Below are 23927 nucleotides of genomic sequence, written 5' to 3' on the forward strand. Positions count from 1 at the left end.
AGAGAAAATACAATAAACACAATCACACACCCTATACAAGACAGAAAGAATATATTAAAACCAAATTTAAAAGAAATAACAAATCAAAAACACAAATTGTTTTGTATAATTAAGATTAAGCACATTTAAAGATAGATAAATTATCCATGTCATAAATATTAGAAATAAATCATATGTAAATTAAAATTTGTACGTTTATTATTAGATCACAAAAAGCGATCATATTTTAAGTTTAATAAAATATTTGTTTATTACGTACAAAAAAATATCTCAAAAATAATGTAAGTTTCGCCTCAAATGAACACGAATTTTTCAGGTCCCTATAAATCAGTCATCTATTTAAAGTTTATCTCTTGTATAAAGTAATGCTTGAAGTCGGCTTATGCCAGAGTCGATACAGAAATAGCACAAAGCTGCATATAATTCTGTGATGTACTGGAAATGTGCTAATGGCGTGGGCTCTTTTATCTGGGGATTTGCGATTAGCTGTCTTATAGTCTAATTGACTGGCCGATATTCCCTCGCATCCAGTGGTGGGCGGTGGCAGTGGCGTAGCTATAGCATTTACATGGGGAGGTTTCCCCCTGGGGTGGGGGGTGGATTTGGAACAAGTTTTTTTGGGACTTAAAATTAATTATTGGATTCATAATTTCATGTTCACTAATAGGCCCAGTCCCTTGAAAAATCATTGAATCTGATTTTACTCGTCAAGATTAACTGTTAAGAAATTAAACATAAAAATACACATTTAAAAATATAGAATTAAAATCGTTTTCTGTTTATTATAGGTTAGTACTTTATAGCTTGTGAATTCTTGACATAATCAGGTCCAATTTCGAAAATGAGTCGAAACAAATTTGAGTTATCAGAGTTACACAATCAGACCCACAACCGAAATTAGTTGAGATGCTATAGTCCCTATAGACTCCAGACCTTTGTTTGGTAAAACGAATCTTAAAACTTAACTGAAACATTATCTTTCTATGGTCCTTAGAAATTCATTTCGGAATCAATTAGAATGTTAGGTACTTTTTAAAATCAATATAAATTAATTTGAATTAATCAATTTAAAATTAATTTTGCAATGAATTAGAATCTTGAAATGTAGAATATTACTTTTCTTAAAAATCATTAAATATAAATTTATTTGAACTGAGAAGAATTCCGACTTAACATGAATATAATATCGTGAAAAGATTATAGATGAACGTAATATGTAAATCATAGGATGAAAGTAAAATGTAAATCATAATATGAATGTATAATCTAAATCATAGGATGAATATAGAATATAAATCATAGGATGAATGTAACAAAAATATCTGATCGAATTCATTTGAATCAAAGTATAATTTAAAAAAAAAATTACTTTAACTTAATTATTTCTCTAACCCATCTGGCAAGAATAAACTCACTAGCCGCCACTGTTGTTATTAGAGCCCTTATTAAATACTAGCTTTGAGAATTGAAATTTAGCTTGATGTACTTTAAATTAATCCGAATAATCAGGTTTTCCCAACCTTACTTTTTCTTTCTCCTTCCCTCCGCCTCACGACATTACCAAATAATTGGGTGCCATAGTCAGTTTGGGCTCATGTGTCGCTGTCACATCACTGGTTCACCTTGTGCCTTTTATTTCAGTGGTACCTGCATACATTTCGCTTGCTTCAACTTTTAATATTCTATTGTTTTTTTCCCACATGAAAGTCTGTTTTGTTTTCACATTTCACACCCACCGTTTTTTTGTTAAGCTCAAATTGTTAATGTCAGCAGAAAGCTTTGTACACAGGAATTTAATTATCTCTAGAGTGGAGAACTTTATTTATCTTAAATAAAACAAATTGTTTTCTCCAACAAATATGAACACTCAACTGCTCCCAACCATCTAGAACCAGTAGGACTATGGCAAACCTTATTGGGATATGTTGTTGTGAGTTGTGAGGCTGAAGGTATTGAAGAGGGGAAGAATATGGAGAAGACGAAGTTGGGGAAGAAACTGTCTATTCGGATCTGATCACCAAACATGGCTAAAGCCATTTCAAGCACAGGGTCTATTCTGAATAGTGGTATTTCACCAAGGCGATACTGAGAATATCTACCATCATTTTTTTTTTTGAGATAGTTTGCTGGATTACGAATAACCTTACGATATTTGAAAATCTCCTACTAAACGGGAAATGTTGCTTGTGTCGTGATGGAGGACTTAGCCAGCCTAGGAATTGAACTCACTGCGTCTGGGTGGGAACCAGACGCAATGCCAACTCAGCCACTGACCAGTCATATTGTTTAGCATAGCTCTAGGAAAGCATGGCCGTACCTTGCACATCCGTAAAAAAATATGCTTAAAGATGATTGGACGTACACCATATGGCGGTACTTTTAGAAATCTTCCTAATTTTTAATAATAATATATTAATATCTGATTAATTCCCTTTATTTTGATATTATACAATATGTATTTTTTTAACAGTTCTATTTTTGTAAAACACACAATGAATACACAATTTAAAAGAATTATTATTTTGCAGGTAAAACTCACTTTTGAGCACTTTCTGCTTTCAAAAACTCACTCTCTCGGAGGTTAATAATGATAATGTATATTTTTCATCATTATTTGATCCGAAGGTTCAGTACATCGGTAATCGGTATAACTCATTAAAACGTTTTTTTGTCTTTTCCAGGATTCTAAGCTAAGTTTCAACCTGATCAACAAGCACGGAGACACCCTAGAGGACAAGTCTCTGACAATATGCAGTGGAACAGACTATATCAACATCAACATGCAGCACGTAGTTTGTCCCGATGCCGCCACAGCAAAGGTACGCACTGCATGACTAATAATAATGTTGCAAAAATAAAATATTATTGGCTGACGAGAGATTTGAAACTCCTATTAAACATTTCAAATTATTGTATTAGCCCTGGCAACACCCAGCGATTTTGTCGGTTTTTTTTCTTCGCCAACCAACAAACCAACGAATAATGTGCTTAATTTGGTCGACGTGAATTATTGTTTTTTCACTGGAGATCTGCAGTTATGCTCGGGACCGATGACAAGTTACCGACATTTCTGCATTATGTCTCCAAAACCCTATGGGCGTTCAATAAATAAATAAAATTATTAATAAAACCTTTATTGATGTTTTATGCTAGGGGCCCAGAGCTAACAATATTAACATCAGAATCAGATTTTTTTTTTAATCAGAACACTGTTGCAATAAGGTGATGTGTGTGTGACAAATTACTGCCATTAATACTCGTAATTGGGAATTAATTTTTGTTTGGAAATACAGCGAATTGTGATTGAAGTACTTAATATTTGTAGGTAACTAGCACTGAAATGGGTAATCCGTACGGCGCACTTCCAAACTGAAATTTCCTAAAAATCTTTTTCAGCTACAACAACTTCAATACTGCCATTTTTTGTAATATTAACACTCTAGTATACCCAAAAGTCACAAGCCGCAACTGGTAATTACATATCAGTAATATCAGATTATGTCATTGATACTTACCTGACAATGAAATTAATGTGTATGTATCACTGAAATATAAAAGAGAAGAATATATTATATTTTTTAATACAGGGTTTTCCAATAAGAGGTGTTATTTTGATATTCAAAGAAACTTTTCCCGTAAAAGATCAATGGTTTCGTTGCTTGTGTGGCACGTAGCGCCGTCTTGTTGAAAGTAAACGTTGTCCAGATCAATACCATCCGATTCCGGCCATAAAAAATCATTAACCATCTCTCGATAGCGCAATCTATTCAGCGTAACTGTTGCTCCAGCCTCATTTTCGAAAAAGTAAGGTCCAATGACTCCGCCGGACCATAAACCGCACCAAACAGTCACACGTTGAGGATAGAGAGGCTTTTCAACAATAACTCTTGGGTTTTCCGAGCCCCAGATGCGACAATTTTGCTTGTCGACGAAGCCACCGAGGTGGAAATGGGCCTATGATTTTTCGATGGAATTCTAAAAATTAATAATAGTGAATTTTAATAATTTTAATGCGTTGTTGAAGCATGTATCGTTCCATTTTTATTAATGGCGTAGTTTCTACTTGTCAAATGTCAAAAAATGACAGCTTTAAAAGTAACATCCACCGAAATAGGGGGCTATTCAAAATAACACCTCTTATTGGAAAACCCTATAGTTAATATAATAAGCACTTTTCTAGTACCTCAGAAGAATGTTTTACCCAAACGGCCAACGCTAACATTCCCTAAGTTATGTTACTTTTGCAGTGTAAAACCCAGCACATTAATGTGACTGTGTATGGTGTCCAGAAACTCGTGGAACACGCAGGAGGCTGGTGAAACTTTTATCAGTTTTGGGATCTATTTTGTAGAATACCTTTTTTTAAATCATGTCTAAAGTTGAATTTATTTTGGTCTATTTCGAAATATTTGGTCGTTACTCAGTTGCTGTCAATTAGTAGTTTATTGTTTAAACCCGTCTGGTCACTAGTGACATTTTCACCACGAAATATCAATAATCACATTGTGTCATACGTGTCACCAATGACACTTTCTAATAAAAGTTCTTTCTTATCTTCTATTATTCTCAGACACATTTTGATATAAACAGTTTTAGGTAGAGAGAACACCAAGCTTTCTCTTTGTATTTAAAAATTTACCATATTATACTCTTACATTCAAATATTTGAAATTTAATGTTAAGCGGAAATATTTCTAAATTAATCTCTAATCTGACAGATTTTGTAAATATCACAATGCTATGTTGTCTATGCTCGGGGGTTAAAATGAATCAAAGCATAGTATGTTGCCCTAAAAAAAATCAAATGCTCAAATCGCAAAAACATAATTATTTGGGTTTTTGCTGTGTGCTGCAAATTCAGGGCTGGCCCTGAGCCAAACGGCGCCTGGCACCGTTTTAGGCTTTAGGTATCATCAGGGCCTCGGTTCTTTGGCTCCTCAGCTCTTGGCAAGTCTGTGTCCGGAGCGGACTGCTCCAATTGCGACCACACAGGGCCGGCCCTATGCAGATGATCGCATCTATCTGCTGTACCACGATTTTTAGGACAAGGTGTACGTATATTATGTATTTTTGAAGAGAAATGGTAGCTATGTCTTCCACTTACAAATGTTTTTGTTTTCTTAAATTCCTATGACTAGGTATGGGTGGACGCTCTTCGCAAAATAACGCACAACGGGAAGGCAAACAACTTTTGTCCCATGACCTGTCTAAAAAAGCAGTAAGTGCAGATCCGAAATATGGGCTTTATGTGCATGTGCGCAATGCATGATTTGCTTTGGACTAACATGTTTTTATTTCTCTTCTCACGCCAGTTTCCAGACACTGTGTTTTATCTTTTCTTCACATTTACTTTGACCACAGTGAAACTCTCTTATAAGGTTTCCCAATATACTGGAAAATATACCTTATAGGCATGTGGGATAAATTGGATAATTTTTTAATTTTATTCTTCAAGGGACAGAAAAAAACAAATTTCTTAGTCGTGAAACATCTTATGTGGAAATCTTGAAAGTGGGTTTCATTGTTTATTTTATTTTTACTTCATATTTTATTTATGTTGGCTGTCATTATGATATTAGAACAATAGAATATTAATATACTAATATTAATTGTAAATGATTCTTGATTACATTTAATAAATATTATGAATATCATTATCTTATTGTGTAATAAAAATGTATGACTTAACCCTTTGGATGCTGATGTGCCACCAATTTTGTAGTTTTCTCAGTTTATAAATAGGTAGTTTGTAACTATTCACAAATAGAACAGTGCAGGTTGAAGGCACTATATCTAGGACAAAACAAAGCCATGACATTTTCAAAATTAATTGTTGACTCACTTTATTTGAGTTGAAGACCTACTAGTTTCAAACACAACTGTGACTTCTTCAGGGCAATATTTACAGCTAAATAAAAATTTTAAATGCAGAAAATAAGTGACATCGGGTAAACAATGTAGGTTAGTATAAATAAATAAAATTAAAATTCTTAAAAAAAAACTCTCAAGCAGCATTCCCAAATATTACATAGCTTCTGAGGGAAATTATTTCCTTAGGGGGTCCTTCCTGTGCGTGTGAAATTAATGTATTATTCGTATTGAAAGTCACATCAAAATAAGTTTAACTAACTAACTAAGAGGACCGACTGCCAAACAACTCGGTCTTGGCACACACTTCTTGCCTCATTCACATTCATACATCGTATTATACATACTCTTCTATTATTCTGACTCTTGACATGGCCCGACTTGTGTATCTGATTCACTTGATCGTGTCATGTCTTCCTAGGGCGTCCCCGACTTCTGCCACCATTCGCATTTGCATCATATATCCTCCATACATTCCTATCTTTGCTCATTCGCTCTACATGCCCAAACCATCAAAGCGTCCCTTTCTTAATCTTACTTACTACGCTTACATCAGCCTTGCACTCTTTGCGGATCTCTTCATTCCTCACATAATCAAACATGGTTTTAGCACACATACGGCTCAGGGATCTCATTTCAACATTTATTAAATGTTGAATTTACCACAAATTTGGTTGTAGAAATAATTTTAGAATTTCAGAAGTTTCAATAAAATTATATGTTTAGTTTTTGTCAAGGCGAGCTTTGTCAAGTGTTTCGAGTCTTTGCCAAATTGCCAACACAATAAATTTGCTTTGAATTTTGTTTTGCACTGCACGTGTTGTTTTATTTATATTGTTTCACGCATGCCCTGGTGATTTTTGTTTGTGTGGTCACCCTTCCGAATACAGGTTTGGCAGGATGGGCTGCGTCTTATCACACACAACAATAAGGGAAGCAATGTCTGCCCCCGCACAAACTTGATGAAACAGTGAGTATTTATTTGATGGTTCCTTGACTAAACAGAACACTTTTGAAAAGTGATATAAACTCGTGAAGAATGATAAAAAGAACTAATCTAACCTAACCTAGTTAACCTTTTTTATTTTACTTTATAACAGTTTTCAAAAGTGTTTTGCCCGGTTTACCTAATTTGACCAAAGGTACCTGTTTAAAATGTATGTTCCATCAAAGTTAACAATCGAAATGACAAAACCACAAACCTGGGAGCTCCCATTTTTTGAATAATTCATTCATGTTAACAACTCTCCAAATTTTCATAAATGTATAGAAATCTCAGTACCTCGTGAAACATCACCATTTGGAACTGAAAAGGTGCTTGGAATGGTGAATGAACCTGTGTTTGAAGTGCAAACCTAAACAACCAGATACTTCCCAACCTTCCTCTTTCCCATCTCCTTCCCTTCCCCACTCCCTTTAGCCTCCCAATTGGGGATGCCATAGTCTCAATGGCTCCAGTTAGCAAGGAGTTCGTGCGGTATTCATATTCAATTTGTTTTTAATTAAAACATTGTGTAAGTTGGCTTAAACATAAAGATTCTCTAACCATGAAGAATGGAAACATTTTTCTCTGACCAGTGTGGGGCATTTAATACTAAATTGTAATTCTTTTTAAACATTCCCATAACAAATTTTGAAGATCATTTGCTTTGCTGATGAGGAGCAATAATTTCAATAGATAATTATTAATAATAGCCCATTAATAATATAATTAATCACTTATTGTCATCACATGCACAAATTACTAATTATTGTATCTTATGCTTTGCTTACTAACTACTGACTTAACCTCTGGAAAATCGTTCATGCACCAGTGACAAGAATTTTTTCCCGCAGACAAACCATTCATGCGCTGCTGGCATTGAAATTTCGCCCTAGCTGGAACTTTTTGACTGCCATGAGAAAGTGCATATAAATTTTTAACAGAATCGCTTACACTTGAAACACTTAGAGTTCATTTTTGATTCCATTTTTATTTTCCCTCAAAAAGGGTCTGGTGGTCCAAAGGTTAATGATACTAATACAGGAATAATTGATTTTTATAGCTTGCTTTTTTTTAAACTTGGTTTGTAGCAATCTAGAATTCTAATGTGAGGAGTTCATGAAACACAATATTTTATACAACATTTACATTACTCATCATTCACTTCTTACATTTCACATTCTAAATACTATGAATTTTTCTTTTAGTATCCTCGTATTTAACAACTATAAACTAAACAGAATAAAATAAGAGCAAAAATTAGAATGGATATTACCATTATTCTTTGTTGCCCAGTTGTATCAAAATAATTGGGGCCTCAGCACAGGTAAAACACCCAGTGAGGCTCACATTACCAAATCATATTTTATAAAAAAATCATTCTAATGTATCAATAAAAAAATGTTACAAAAGACTAAAACGTAGTATGTACCTACAAATAAGAAACTGCTGAATTTACATCACATTTGGAGACGATTTTGTTTTATAATTTTCTTTTATTTGAACTTGTTTTTGAATAAATCGGGTCTGAAGATGGAATTTTATTGGTCAAATTTGAAAAATTCAGTCAGGTGGTAATATCAGCCGTTTAATGCATAGAAGCATAGACCCCGCTCCAAAAGTTTTTAATCATTATGCTCAGATGGAAAAAAAAAAACAGTGTTTGTGTTTTCTATGTGATGTAGACTCACCAGTTTCCCGCTCGTACTACGAGTTTTCGGACACCGTGTATAGTAAACTCTTGTGTTTTGTATTCCAGTTGGATGCGGCTGGGGTTCCTCACGGACCACAAGGGCAAGGTGCCCGTCAAGGTAGTGGCGCGCACCTTTGCCTCGGGCAAAACGGAGAAACTGGTATACCAGTGCCTGTCCGATCTCGGCCTGCCCTCGGGCAAGTCCGACACCATCGAGAAGGACGCATTCACCTTTGACAAGTTCTACGCCCTCTACCACAAGATCTGCCCTAGAAATGACATTGAGGAACTGTTTAGATCTATGTAAGTGGAAAACGTGAACTTTAGCTACATAAAATTACCAAAGTGCTTTAACGACTCCAACGTCCACCTAAAAAGGACACTATGAACCCTCCTAGAACAAATTTAGCCATCTCACATTTTCCAATGTCAAAAAAAGCTTCTAATAAAATATTCCTACAGGTGATTAAAATCTAATGAAGGTGATGACATAACACAGGAAATATAATAGTTTCTTTTTTACGAGTTCTGTCATTTCTTTAGTAAAAATCCTTAAAAAAATGTTGCTCCACATATTCAAAGCCACTTTAGTGGAATCGGGACACGGGAATGCCAGTTTACTGGATTTGAACGTTGATTGATCGGTTTACTTAGTGTTTATAGCCCTTACAAAATATTAAACATCAAATTAGTTTCTAGGTTAATAATTTTGATTGATACTTTTGATTGTCTGCTTTTAGAACCCAAGGAAAGGCTGACACCATAAATCTGGAGCAGTTTATCAACTTCATGAACGAGAAGCAACGAGATCCCCGACTGAACGAGATCCTGTACCCCCTTTATGATGAGAAAAGAGCTGCGGAAATTATCAACACCTACGAGCAAAACGAGGAGGCTAAAGTTGCCAGTAAGAGACTTTCATGTTGATATTAGTTGTATAATATGGGGTAATACTGCTCTTGCGCCCAGAAAAACAGGATAAGTAACATAATTTTGGGAAATATGGTGAATGGATCTTTTTTTTTTTTTTAAATGTGTTTATTCAGTTTTTTTTTATGTACATTATTTTCTCTTACTTAGATCTTACAAAACTGATCAATCAGTTTAATTGTAAGAAATCTCTCACTTTTTCTATTTATTAGCTTATAATAATATATTTAATTTCAACTTGATATCTTGGTACCACAATATTAATTGTTTTTATGTTTGACGGAGGTAGAACGATCTAATTTTCGTTTTTATTTTTGAATGACATGTCTCATTTTTAATATCTTCGCACAATGCACCACTAACTAACACAATCACCAGGAACAGGATTATATGAAGATGAAGAAGGACTCGCCGAACGTCACAGCGATGCTGCCAAGGTCTGTTATTTATGTGAGGATATTTTGTAAGACCTTAATTAGCAGCAGACATATACCTGGACGCATGATGAACCTCATGCTGGCACTGTTGGTGGACACGGTGGACTCTCGCTGCAGCAGCTGGTCCAGTTTCTTCACTACCTAGGATTCTTGCTTCAGAGTCTCCATCTTTTATCTTCGCCGAATGTCACAGCGGTGCTGCCAAGGTCTGGTATATATGAGAGGATATTGTGTCAGCGCTTTATTAGCAGCAGACACATACCTGGACGCATGACGAACCTTGTGCTGGCACTGTTTGTGGATGCGATGGACTCTTTCGCTGCAGCAGCTGGTCCAGTTTCTTCACCACCTAGGATTCTTTCTGCAGAGTCTCCATATTTTATCTTCGTGTCTCCTGTTTCTTACTTCATTTTACGTAACTTAACTTTATTTTTCTAATACCTGCATCAACTGTAAAGCGCCCCCAGAGGTGATATCGCATAAAAGCGGCGCTATTCAAATTGTCCAATAAATAAAAAAGTAATAAAAATAATAAAAAATTCACAAAGTTCGGTTGCGAAGGTTGAAGATGTGTTCAATGTTGAAATTAAACTATGAAATATTTTATAATAGATTTATTCTGTTGCCGGGATAAAACGGTTGTGAATAAATTTTTACAATTTTTTTTATACCACAAATGTAATTAGTCACAACAGACAGAGCAAGGATTATTTAAGTAATCGCGGTGCGAAATGATTAAGTTGTTTTGATTAGCGCATTAAAAATATGTAGTAGACTGCCTGAGTCTGCCCGCCCGCTGTCGTTTATATAAGGCACGAATGCATCGAGAATAATCCAGCAGGTAGGTAGATGGGCAGTACCTATGATGTTTCGCTAGTAGGTTCTAATGCGATTCAAGTTGCACCTAAGAACGTTTCCGAACATTCTAGTTATTATCGCTACAGGTTGCCGCCCGTTACGCTGAAGATTCTAGCGGTCGCCCAGTGCGTGTAGGAATAGCGCGGTAGTTTCTAGTACTGTCCGGCTTGACCTCTAGGCAACGGCCGAAGTTTCCAGCAGGTTCTACGACGGCCTAGGTATCGTAGCACCTTAGCACTTGGTATTTTGTACTAAATAGTACCCGACACTGTCCGAATCGAGTAGTTGCGTACCGCTACAGTTTTAAAAATTTCTCTTAAATTATGTTGAGAACCTTTGGTTTCATAGAGCTGTATGTTTGAATTTTTCTGGATCAAAACAACAAAATTTTCAGTTCTACGTAAGTCTAGCTTGGAAATGTGTATGAAATTTTTTTGTTTTTTTTGTGAAAATGGCACATATAAACAAAAGGTTCAGTAAAAAACCAGTTTCCAGGAGATCAATGCTGCTAGTCCCTTCAAGCAGGCTCCATTAAAATACCTGTCAAACGATGAAAAGGTGGTTAAGTATTTTAAGTCTTGATTCCATACATAATTAAACTCAAAATTTCTACCAAATTAATAATATGTAGTCGATTATACAGTATAATACATAATAGTTCACAATTTGACGCATTGATTTGTATTATTTTATATTGGACTGTGTCCCATTTTTTGTAACATTTTGACTCAGGAATTTTAATACCTAACAACAATACAGATTAACACATTTTGAAACGTGCATTGTTCACGACACTCATTTTACCATTTACAGAGCAATTGACAAAGGACGGCCTCATTCGCTATCTCATGTCGGACGAGAATGCGCCCGTGTTCCTGGACCGACTGGACATCTACATGGAGATGGACCAGCCCCTCTCTCACTACTACATCAACTCCTCACACAACACATACCTCTCAGGGCGACAGTTTGGAGGCAAGAGTTCTGTTGAGATGTACAGACAAGTGCTTCTGGCGGGATGCAGGTGAGCTCTCTTCTCTGTTCTCTATACTATTATCCTATGCCTCTGTCTACAGTACTGTACTACTATATATATTACATCAACTCCTGTCATAACACATATCTCTCTGGGTGGCGGTTTGGAGGCAAGAGTACCGTTTTTTGTTTAATTTTCAAATGCACTGACAGATGCTTCTGGCGGGATGCAGATTACCCATAGTCTTACGTCTCTTTTCATTTTATTTTTTCAACTAAAAATGTTTTAAATATTTTTTTAGTGAAATAACTTATTGAGTTAAACCTCAAATTGTGATATTAAATCATTGAACATAATATGAACAACTCTCAAATGAAAAAACTGAAACAGGAAACAGAAAAAGAAAGGAATTAATAATTCCTACATCCAACTGAATCTTTTTCTGTTTCATATTTTTCATTTGAGAGTTGTTAATATTATATTCAATGATTAAAAGTGTTTTTGTTAAATGAGTTGATATACATACATATATTAATTTTCCTCCATTCTGTGGTTTCATGGAGGAAAATTAAATTCATTTGCCGTGTTGTGTTTCAAGAGGTGTATTTAAGGCGATGCCATACGTAGTAATGTAAAATCATGTGTTTTTGGTTTGAAAATTTGGTCACCTAGAAATGTTTCAGATGCTTTAATTAAATACTGCGAGTATAATACATCTTGGCCTTTGAAATAATCAAGTATTTTTTAGATAAGTCTTTTTATAAGCCCAGAAAAAAATAATGTAAAGGCATATGAAAACTGCTTTAAAGTTCAAAATCTCCTACTTACGAACCCATTTTCGGTTATGATTTTATTGTATAATGTGGCAAATTAAGTTATTTATAAAATAATCGAAAAAAAATAATCGAAATGAAATATTTATGCCTGAACATCCACAAAATAAAATAAAAGGCACTTTTTGGCCATGTTTTTTTTCTTGCATAAATCAAAACAGGCGGATGGTGTTAAACGGGAATTTAAACCTTATCGCCATCTACGTAAGGGTTGTTATTGATAGCGGCTCAATTTAAAATATTACACGACGTAGTGCATCGCCTTAAGGTTGATTACAATGGAAGACCATAAAGAAAGAATATGACTACAATAATTCTCTATGTCTATGAATCGCACATGCAGGGGGGTATAACTCCGATCAAAAATTGGACCCGAAATATTGTGACGTCATATGATTGCCTAACTATATCCACCAATGAAAAACTCTGAAAGTCTGGAATACACATACCTCTCAGGGCGTATAGTATAAGGCTGGTGTATAGTATAATTAGTAGGCTCCAAATGAGAATTTTACTGTCTGTATATTGACATATCTATGGTTTTTTAGGACAAATTTGTTACATAAAAAAAGCCCGTCTAGTGAATGGTTTATTTACGCGCACATGTATGTGTTATGATTTGCATTTGCAAATAGCAGAAATATACTTTCTGACTATGACAATGATTTCATTGTCATTCAAGTGCGTGCTTGTGTTCAAACAGCAACACTCAATTTCATAGAAAGACCTCACATTTTGTGTTAGCAAATATTGAAACTTCCAACATTGTTTACCAAAACTACATCCGATTTTATAACCCAATGATTATCAAATTGTGTCTAATGGCTCATTACAACCCTACAGGTGCGTCGAACTGGACTGCTGGGATGGCAAGGGTGAGGACGAGGAGCCGATTATTACGCACGGCATGGCCATGTGCACCGACATCCTGTTCCGCGACGTCATCTACGCCCTGCGCGACACGGCCTTCGTCACATCCGAGTACCCCGTCATCCTATCCTTTGAGAACCACTGCTGCAAGGCCCAGCAATACAAGCTGGCCAAGTACTGCGACGAGATCCTCGGCGATCTACTGCTGAAGGAGCCACTACCTGATTTTCCTGTAATTATCAACATACATGCTTTCTATAAATATGTACATACGAAAATCTCTTTTATATAGGAAAATGACTACAAAGCAAAATATCTGTTTGCTGATACAACAAATCTCAGTTCCAAGACAAAACAAAACATTGAAGAAAAGTGTTTTTTTTTTCAGTTATTTTATCATTGTTTTATTCGGTTACCCGAAACTCATATAACGTTCGTATTATCATTTCTATCATGAGCTGTGAAGCTTTGATTCCAAAGAATATTTATTCTTTCCCAGACAAAAAATAAGACATGTCACCATGTTAAAAATCATTCATGTTAAAAACAATATTTTTTAAATACTTTTTAATTGCTCATTTTGCTCGAGTGTTTATTACTGTTTTAATAATTATCTGCAGAACTACTACTATTCCGGGGCTTTCTATGGAAAAAATTAGTCTGTTCCTTTCAATGGTTCCGTTTTACTATGGTGGTCGAAGAGCTCAAATAGTCATGTAATTTGTAAAAAGTCACCATGCCGCAAGCATGAATTAGTTATTACGTGTGTAATAGATTTGCGTATGATTTGAAGTTGGATCCCGGAGTGCCGCTCCCCCCGCCTTGTCTGCTGAAGAAGAAGATCCTGATAAAAAATAAAAGACTGAAACCCGAGGTGGAGAAGCAGGAGCTGGAGCTGTTCAAGCAAGGACAGTTCGTCATTGAGGACGAGGTCAAGGAAGACGCATCTGCTGTGGTGCTTGATAAAAAGGTATTACTCATTTTCACTTTATTGATGTCCAGTGATAGCTACCAAGCTGAACTATTTAATCTTGCTTTCATTTTTTCCAATCGTCATCTTCAGTAGGGTATTTTTTCTGTCGAAATTACAATAATACATAGTGCATTTTAATTAAATTTTTGGTAGACAATTAATTTTTTTAAATTTGTCTTTTTTGATTTTTAGCCAAAACTATATGTTCGTTTTTGTTTTTGCTGAGGGCGTTGGCGACGTCATGACGGCTAACGTTGGTAGGGTTAATAATTAATTAGGGTTTTTAGCTGTCTTGGGAACCAGTAGCGTTGCCTAAATTTAACGCCAGTTTGAACCGTTTAAAAATTGAAGGTTTTAGTTTATTTTTAAAATCAATTATTACTTAATTACCTTGAGGTGATTTTTCACAAAAACGGCGCTCTACAAATTATCCAACTATTATTATTATTATTATGCTCAGAACATAGACATGAATATTAATAGACGAGAACTTAAAGGCGAGGGGTAAAACCAACAGTTGCGGGACGCATAGGGGAAAGCTGACTGTGATTCGTCAATAAAGCAATCTGACAGTATATAGGCATCTCGCATTATAATATCACCATTTAGTTCTTTAAAGTAAAATCTGCTTTTGAATGAATAGACATTTTTACATGGGAGCGCAAATTACTCGCCACATTATGAACAAATTTGCGAAGTCCAAATTCGGCAAAGTAAATTTCTTCTATTTTCAGGGTCGAATATTTGGTTTCCGTATTTATTTAAGACACTTTTATAAATGTTTCATAATTTACTTCCCAGTAAACAACGATGAGCACACTTGAGAATCGCTACATTTGAGCAATGTTGGAGGGTTGTCACAACCGCTCTGTTCCTATTAATAATAAAATAATGAAATCTTTAAGAAAATATATAACATTTCACTTTTAAGAAGATAATAGAAAAGGAAAACAACTAAAAAAACAAATGATATTATATACACCCAGCTTTTACCAGCGATTCCTAAGAGTATTTGGAGTAAAAATTTGGACATCATTTTGCCGTCCGATGACACTTTTTCAATTAAAAACAAAAACATGTTTTTCTATCACACATCGCCAATCGGTATAACCTAGCGCATTAAGTGATATGCACTCCTTCTCGTTCCAGCAGTACCGTACATGCGAAATAACGCGCGTACCTAACACGTGGTCCGTTGCGACGTGTGATAGAATGATCCGAAGATAATATATGATCGATGGCGACGTGTGATAGAAAAATATAATATTTTAAATTTTAATAGATAAAAAATATCATCGGACAGTAAAATGACACATACATTTTTCATTCCAAACAGGCTCACTGTATCTACATTTTACTTCCAAACATACCAATTTTTCACAATTGATAACCAACCATTTATCCGTGTTGTTTATGAGTTGTGTAAAATTCAAAACTCGTTTAGTAATAACGCCATTAAAGTGGAATAAATTTAAAAATGATTGGTTTATTATCCTTTATTAATACGACGGAGTTCCAGCAAGATATAACAGATGAAAAAATAGACATTCCAAATGATACGATTATGTATTTTATCAAAGCGCAAAAGGCGAAGGCACATCCCTGATTCTTATGCAAACGGCTTTGTGTTTCGCGTCCAGACGTATCTCGATGTGATAGTATATGTTTCTACAACTGATCCATATTATACAATGTGAATAAGCTTAAAATAAAGTAAAATAATGCTTACATATGGAATGTAATACGACAATTGGGTTTATTCTCTTCACATCTATTTTTACAAGTTTTCATAGCACAAGCCACCATTTTGCCGTGTTATTTCGTCAAATGAACCGATGAAGCTCGATCATAGCTCGACGCTAGTTCGCACAAGAATGATGACGTCACATTTTCTAGATTCACAGGAGGCCATACGCGAGCCCAGCCGGCTCCAATGGAACCGGTATGGGGAGTGGGGAATAATACGCTTTTATCACTTAGGGCAGATCTACTAATATTCATATGTCTATGGCTCAGAATCAAAAAATAAGCTTTCAATCTTCCTCACATTTTTAACTCATTGGCTCTAAAACCGGCTCTGTTTTGGAAGTGAAACTGTTTCAGTCTACATTAGGTCAGACTAATAACCAAAAACAGACAAACCATTAACATCTATGAAACAAGTTCAATTGATTTATAGATGATGAAACTTTCGTTTTGTAATATTGGCGATAATACATTTGTAACGGTATCTGTAGTTTGTGAAAATATTACATTGCCCCTGAAAAAGACGTAAAAAGTATCTATCACAACGTTTGTAGAATCCAAACAATTACATTCCTCACACTTGATGTTTATTTCATATTTATTGATTGGTCTTTTCTATCTATCGCTAGCCTGAGGAGATAGTGGCGGCATCGGTGGATGCCGGGGACGACGCCCCCCCTCCTGTGGCGTACACTGGCTCCACCACCAACGTGCATCCTTGGCTGTCCTCCATGGTCAACTATGCGCAGCCAATCAAATTTCAGGGATTCGACGTGGCCGACCGTGAGTTTCATTATTGTTTCCACTTCTATCCACTATAGTATTCTGTCTTGGACAACTCTGTGAATCTTAAATTTGAGTTCCGTGACAAAATACAACATTGAGAAAAGGAAGAAAAAAAAACATCCCTAACTTACACTAATCTAACCTATTCTTCAATATATTATTTTATCCATGCAGTCCGCTTCGGGTGCCGAATTGCCAAAGCGCTGATAATATCTAACTCTTAACAGTCCTAACACATCGCCCTCGAGATTATTTTTAATATAGATATGTATTTGTTAAATATTTGAACAGCGTTGTCTCACGACCGCGCCAAACTTGAATTCCGACCTATGTTTGCACTCATATACCTACAGACCAGTGTCTTTTCATTTTTAGCTTGCTTTAGAAACTTGTAAAATTCTGTATCTGATAGTATTATTACGCTAGCGTCTGGACGATCTGGGCCCTCTGATTGGTCGAATTCAAATCGTATGTTTCGGGTAAATCCCGAATAGGGGGTCTGCAGGCAAAATTCGACCACTCTGCCCCTTTGGCCGTATAAGAACGAACCAAATGACTGGCGCAAATATTTAAAAATGCAGCTAACAATACGCATAGTTACGCAAAATTACTTGACCATTAACAAGCGTTTAATAAGAAGATTTCTTCCGGAAGCTTATCACTTTGTAATGGCATTATTTTTTTTATTGAAAACATAAATAACTTTGTTTACATCACTTAATTACTTACAACCTCTACATGTTTCATGAACGAAGTTCACCTCATCAGGAGTAAGTATACATTGAAGTCAAAAATTAAGTATAGATTACAGTTGGAAAGAAGAAGTGGAAGGAGGGGGAGGGGTTAGAGTGGGCGGGGTTTATCAGAATTAGGAATTACAATATCGTTAGACGGGAAAGACCAGTTGAGTGGGAAAATAATTAAAAGAGGGTTTATAATTTTTTTTGCTTATTAATTATATCTGATTTTATATTGACATGTTTTCTTATTTCTAAAATTTCAAAATTATTTATTTGCGATGCTTTATATCCTGTGTGAAGTATTTTAAGACCTGAATTTTTATCAAAAGTGTGATCATTATTCAAAAGATGATCAAACTCAGATTCACTATTTCCATTTAGAGCTCCGAGATGTTCTTCGGAGTATACTTACTCCTGATGAGGTGAACTTCGTTCATGAAACATGTAGTGGTTGGATATAATAAAGTGATGAAAATAAAGTTATTTGCATTTTAATGAGATAAAGTTTAATAAGATCACATTATTTTATCTATTTATAGCATTGATATACAACGGAAATAAATAAAATAATGTGATCTTATTAAACTTTATCTCATTAAAATGCAAATTTTCATCACTTTATTATATCCAACCACTACATGTTTCATGAACGAAGTTCACCTCATCAGGAGTAAGTATACTCCGAAGAACATCTCGGAGCTCTAAATGGAAATAGTGAATCTGAGTTTGATCATCTTTTGAATAATGATATATAAAATAAAATGTACGCAATAAAATGTAAACATTATATTTATTTATTTATTGGACAATTTGTATAGCGCCGCTTTTGTGAGATATCACCTCAGGGGCGCTATAGTGTAATAATTTATTTACAATATATACTCACCCTCTCTCTGTGAATGACCTAATATCTACCTATTAAATGTAACTGTTGTTAGTATGACTTAAACTGGGGAAGCCCAACCAAGTGCCGCCCGCAGGGCCTAGCAGCAAAAAACTTGCGGAGCGGGTTTTTAACTGTTAGTGACAATTATTATCTCAAATCAGTTTGATGACAGAATGTGTTTTATAATATTATGGGCTGCAGCATGTTTGTGAAACAATGTCATTGAAAAATGATAGCGTACAGTAATTGTTTGGTTGGATCAGATTATTAATCAATCAATTAATATTGCAGAGAAGAACATCCATCACAACATGTCATCGTTTGCGGAGACTGCCGGAATGAACTACTTGAAGCAACAGGCCATTGACTTTGTCAACTATAACAAGCGACAGATGTCCAGGATTTACCCTAAGGGAACCAGGGCCGATTCTTCCAATTACATGCCCCAGGTAAGTGCCCTTCAGTTCAACAACACACTAATAAAAATACTGTCTAAACTAATTGGTTACCTCTGTAAGATGTCTATATAATTTAACACACCACTTCAATTCTGAACCACTTAATAATCTATTTCGTGTTTTTTTTTCGTAAAAATGAGAGTTAATTTTGTTTTTAATTTTCTAATTTTTTTGCTTTTTAAAACAGTATTCTACCACTTTTTTGTTGCTAAATACTAAAAAGTTTACATAACATCACTGAATTTCCCCAGAAATAAAGCTAGTTTCGCTGAAAACTGATGGTCTCTACTTATTTATTGAATGTTTTGTTCTCATCTCTCTTCTTCCCCTTGTAGTATTGGGGTCTGGGACCCAACGCCACAACAAGGTGCCATCAGGCGACCCTTTTCCTGCGCTACTTCAGTTACCTCCATCCATAGCAGGCCCAACCTCTCCTTGCACTGATTCTAGAGTTACTAATTGCTTCTCCTAACTTTGCCAAGTGCGACTAACTGATCTTTCCTCTGGAGTTATACTCTCTCAGTATTTTCAGTGAAATTTAGTATTTTAGCACTACATGATTACATGATCAAGCTACTTTAATTGCGACTTTTTTAAGAAGAGTTGCAGGGGTTTGATGAATACTATATTATTATACCTATTTGATTATTTGTCCAGGTGTTCTGGAATGCAGGCTGTCAGATGGTGTCGCTGAACTTCCAGACCAGCGACCTGCCCATGCAACTGAACCAGGGAAAGTTTGAGTATAATGGCAACTGCGGCTACTTGCTCAAACCTGACTTCATGCGCCGGGCAGACAGGAACTTCGACCCCTTTGCCGACGCACCCGTGGATGGCGTGATTGCCGCTCAGTGCTCTGTGCAGGTCAGTCTGTAGTTTCCAGACAAGTTCGACGAAAATAATAATAGTTTCCAGATGGTGTTGAACTGATACTAGTTCGATTTCGAAACACCAACTAATTTCCAAATCGTGTCGCTGAACCTCCAGAGAATTGGATAGGATGGGAACCAGCTAAGATGTACTAATCTTCCAAGCAATTTCTTTTAGACACCAGTTTTCAGATGGCATTACGAAACTTAAACTCATGTACATAGGTTCAAGTAAAATGACGTTTCTAGTTGGTGCTAGCTGTCAGTTTCCAAGCGTTATTACTGGATCATTTTGCCTATAATTAAAACCAGATTCCAGATAGTGATGAGTTCAGATAAGGCTAGGCAATAACCGTTGTGCAAGGTTTGTAGATCAGTGAATACATACCTATACAAAGATAACAATCCTCCCTTATGTTGTATTTATTAATATTACACAATTTTGCATCTTTTCGTTGCGGTATTTACATCATTAGTTAGATTATTTATTGAGTGTCCTCAGATTAGCGTTTTAACTGTTTTCTTTATTTAATTACAGGTTATTGCAGGCCAGTTCTTGTCTGACAAGAAGGTGGGAACTTATGTGGAAGTGGACATGTATGGACTGCCCTCCGACACCATCCGTAAGGAGTTCAGGACCAGAATGGTGCCGGCTAACGGACTGAACCCGGTCTATAATGAAGAACCTTTCTTGTTCCGAAAGGTATTTACTACATATTATTCTATATGTACTAATCATTTTTTGTTCAATATTTTATTGTGATTTTTTCAAAATGATTACTTTAAATGTTCACAATAATGTTTACAAAGGGATATTATCACATATGAGAGAGGTAATGTTTAAAACGCCTGGAATCTTTAAAGATTATAACTCCCGTGCTTTAAAGTACCTATTCACTTGATATCGATTTGTGTAACTTTTTTTTTCCATACTATGGATGAAAAAAGTACTCAAAGGAAAATGTTTTAGTGATCTGGAAACTGTGAGAAGTGAAACAAAAATCGAGAGAAACACTAAAAGTTATCTAAATTGATGAGTTCAACAACTGTATCGAATATTAAAAAAAAATCCAATAAGTGCATCAAACGAAAATTACCTTTACTTTAAATTAAAAAATTCAATAAACATGTGGTTTCCCCTTGTATTAAATTTTCTGTACTGGAATATACCCTGCTTATGTAATAAGTTAAACTAATGTATTGTCATTCAGGTCGTACTACCCGACCTTGCTGTGCTCCGTTTCGGAGTGTATGACGAGAGTGGTAAACTCCTCGGGCAACGGATCCTGCCGCTGGACGGACTGCAGGGTGGTTACCGCCACATCTCACTCAGGACAGAAGCCAACTTCCCCATGTCACTGCCCATGCTGTTCTGCAACATCGAGCTGAAGATATACGTGCCCGACGGCTTTGAAGGTTAGTATCTTCATTTAACCACTTAACTTCCAAATAAATAAATACATTTGTAATCATTTCCTTGCAAACATAACCCAGTATGAGGGGGATCAAGGTTGTGATTAATATAATGAGACTGGTAGCTTAGCGTTGGACCCGGCAACACTAGTGGCTTCCCGTTTGAAGAAGAAGCCAGTATCAATATTCGATGCTCACCTCACAGTCCTAAATGACATATAGTTGATTGCCGCTTATGAAGTCCAGAACCTGTTTGGGCATCGAACTTCATAAATGGTTAATCAACCAACTTGGTCTACTGGTTAACACTATCCTGAAGTTGAGGGTTTAATTCCTGTTATACATTTGCTAATTAATATCATTTGATCAACAAAAATCTTCTGCTTGATTACCTACACTTGCTTCGAGTCGCAGAAAAAGTTCAATTTAAAATTAGTGTTATGGTGTACAAAGCACTGAAGGATCTGGCATCATACTTGAATGATCTCTACATGAGGGACAGACTTACGGGGTATTTCACCATCCTGCTCATAAACTGTCAGAAGCACTATGCATAGGATAAAGTATTATTTCGATTTCACCAACGCTCAAAAACGCCTATATGTAAGATAAAGTCCCTCTTCACTATAGGGTACTTGAAGCAGCTAATAGTGGTTATATGTCGGATATATTAGCCGAGTTTTCTACCTATTGCCTTTCAGTACGTTTTGATTTGACACTTGATACTTTTGACAGCTGTGAAGTTTACATTATTTTACTTAAATGTGGATTTAATTGAGTATTTTGCCAGAATTGAAGATGCAGAAGCATATGACGGGTCGCGGGCGTCAGTAATGCGAATGCCAAGAGTGAACAGTAAGTGACAATATAAGCTTATGAAAAAAATTTGGAAGTCTTGAATGATGTAGATTTCATTTCGCGCTTTCGACTGATGAAACATGCTGTTATGTAATCCATAACCGAATCATCGACAAAATGTCTCGGAGAACCACCACCAGGTATGTTATTTTAATACAAATACATAACGAAATAGCTGTACTCAAATAATAACAGTGTATGTACCCAGTGACGTTAGTTACTGTGTGTAATGTTATTTTGTGTGCCCACATAATATATTATTATATCCTGCTACAAGCATTGTACATAGATACACCATAATATAATTGTTTTCAGGATTAACGCTGCACCAAAAAGAAGTGCTAGGAGGCTATTGTACACCTCCGTCCAGTGTACGTTCACTTCCCTTAGGACCTGGCTCCCAAAAGAGGTTTATTTATAATTTGGATCAGTTCCTTAAGGCTATCCTGCAAACATGTTGCAAATCGCAATGTCACCAAGTAAGAATCTTTGCTACTTCAATAACATACTACAGTAGTACATACTATAGTGATAAATAGTCATTAGAATCAATGAAGACTATTAAAATGATGAAAGCGCAAGCCAACTTCATTCACAAGACTCATCGGGTAAGTGACAAGCACAGTGTTGTCGCCTGATGGCATTGCCATTGCACTGAAATAATAATGTTGATTACTGAAATTACTTTCTCATATTTCAGGTGAAAAAATGCTGAAGTACGCCTAAACAGAAATGGTGTGTTCTGCATGAACACGCAAGTAACTGCTATGTTATATACATAGTTATATGTTATATACTATACTGCACATCTTCGGATCTACCGGATCTGCACTGATGATGGACACTGCAACGCTGTCCGAAACGTCGGCTAAAGAAGGAGTTAGCGCAACACGGCATAACACCCCAAAAACAAACAACAAAAATGCTTTTGGCCGTGAGAATCTAAAAAACTTACCTAACTGCTATGCCAATTTAATTATTAGATACAACTGCTTCCAGGAGAGGTAGCTTGGATCCAGTCACGAGATCATTGAATAATGTTTATTGTTTAATAATCTATTATAATTTAACCTCTCAGAAAAGGACTTTTATTTACTTTGTGTTCCTTTGCGAACTGTCAAAACGCGAAAATTTTTGTGTTATTCACGAGTTTTGTTAAAAGCTTCATAACTCACGTTTTGGGAAACGTAGCCTCATTCTAAAAAATGTTTTGGAAAGATTATGAAATTCACTATCGTATTGTTTTGTTATACGTAAATATTTGCGTTTCTAAATATACATTTTCTGAAAACATCGCTGACCATTATTTCAAAGCTGTGAAAAATGTACTTTTTTCTGAGTATCATAAAGAAATAACACTTTATATATTGAAGAAATATAATTAAAAACTATTAGTCACCTCAAAATATTAACCGTCCAAACTAAAATATTTTTAATAAATTATTTAAAAACGCAATAAATTATGAACGAACAAGATGACAGATTCAATCGACTCAGATAATGCACCTCTAAATTCCATGGATATTTTTGAATGCAGACGCGTAGCGTTATTCATTATCGATACTCTGTTTTTTAAATCATGGCAATCCGTATACTAGTGATGGAAATAAATCGATTTTTGTAAAATCTCGCGCGTTTACGTGAAAAGACGTACTAATGTCTTGACCGCTATTATCATATTTACGTCTTTTGACGTTCTAATGTTCCGAGTGGTTAAGTTCTATATTTGTAAATAATTATGTATTAAAAAT

At 35.5% G+C, this 23927-nt stretch overlaps 1 protein-coding gene across 2 annotated transcripts in view; it reads left to right on the forward strand.

Annotated features, from left to right (window-relative positions):
• norpA (no receptor potential A) overlaps positions 1 to 23927 on the forward strand; it is a 98982-nt gene that overhangs the window by 59329 nt on the left and 15726 nt on the right. Inside the window, exons 5-16 of one of the 2 annotated variants that reach the window (XM_089642606.1) lie at positions 2682 to 2819; positions 5139 to 5218; positions 8610 to 8846; positions 9284 to 9450; positions 11582 to 11792; positions 13421 to 13679; positions 14241 to 14417; positions 16796 to 16949; positions 18870 to 19027; positions 19694 to 19900; positions 20444 to 20608; positions 21117 to 21321. In XM_089642606.1, the coding sequence (XP_089498732.1) occupies positions 2682 to 2819; positions 5139 to 5218; positions 8610 to 8846; positions 9284 to 9450; positions 11582 to 11792; positions 13421 to 13679; positions 14241 to 14417; positions 16796 to 16949; positions 18870 to 19027; positions 19694 to 19900; positions 20444 to 20608; positions 21117 to 21321 (2158 nt within the window). Of the gene's footprint in view, positions 1 to 2681; positions 2820 to 5138; positions 5219 to 6758; positions 6839 to 8609; positions 8847 to 9283; positions 9451 to 11581; positions 11793 to 13420; positions 13680 to 14240; positions 14418 to 16795; positions 16950 to 18869; positions 19028 to 19693; positions 19901 to 20443; positions 20609 to 21116; positions 21322 to 23927 lie in introns of both variants that reach the window. The other variant, XM_089642607.1, reaches the window with a different exon arrangement.

This window comes from Hesperophylax consimilis, chromosome 18, assembly GCF_061612785.1.
Source record: "Hesperophylax consimilis isolate HC1 chromosome 18, BYU_Hcon_1.0, whole genome shotgun sequence".
Lineage (NCBI taxonomy): Eukaryota > Metazoa > Arthropoda > Insecta > Trichoptera > Limnephilidae > Hesperophylax > Hesperophylax consimilis.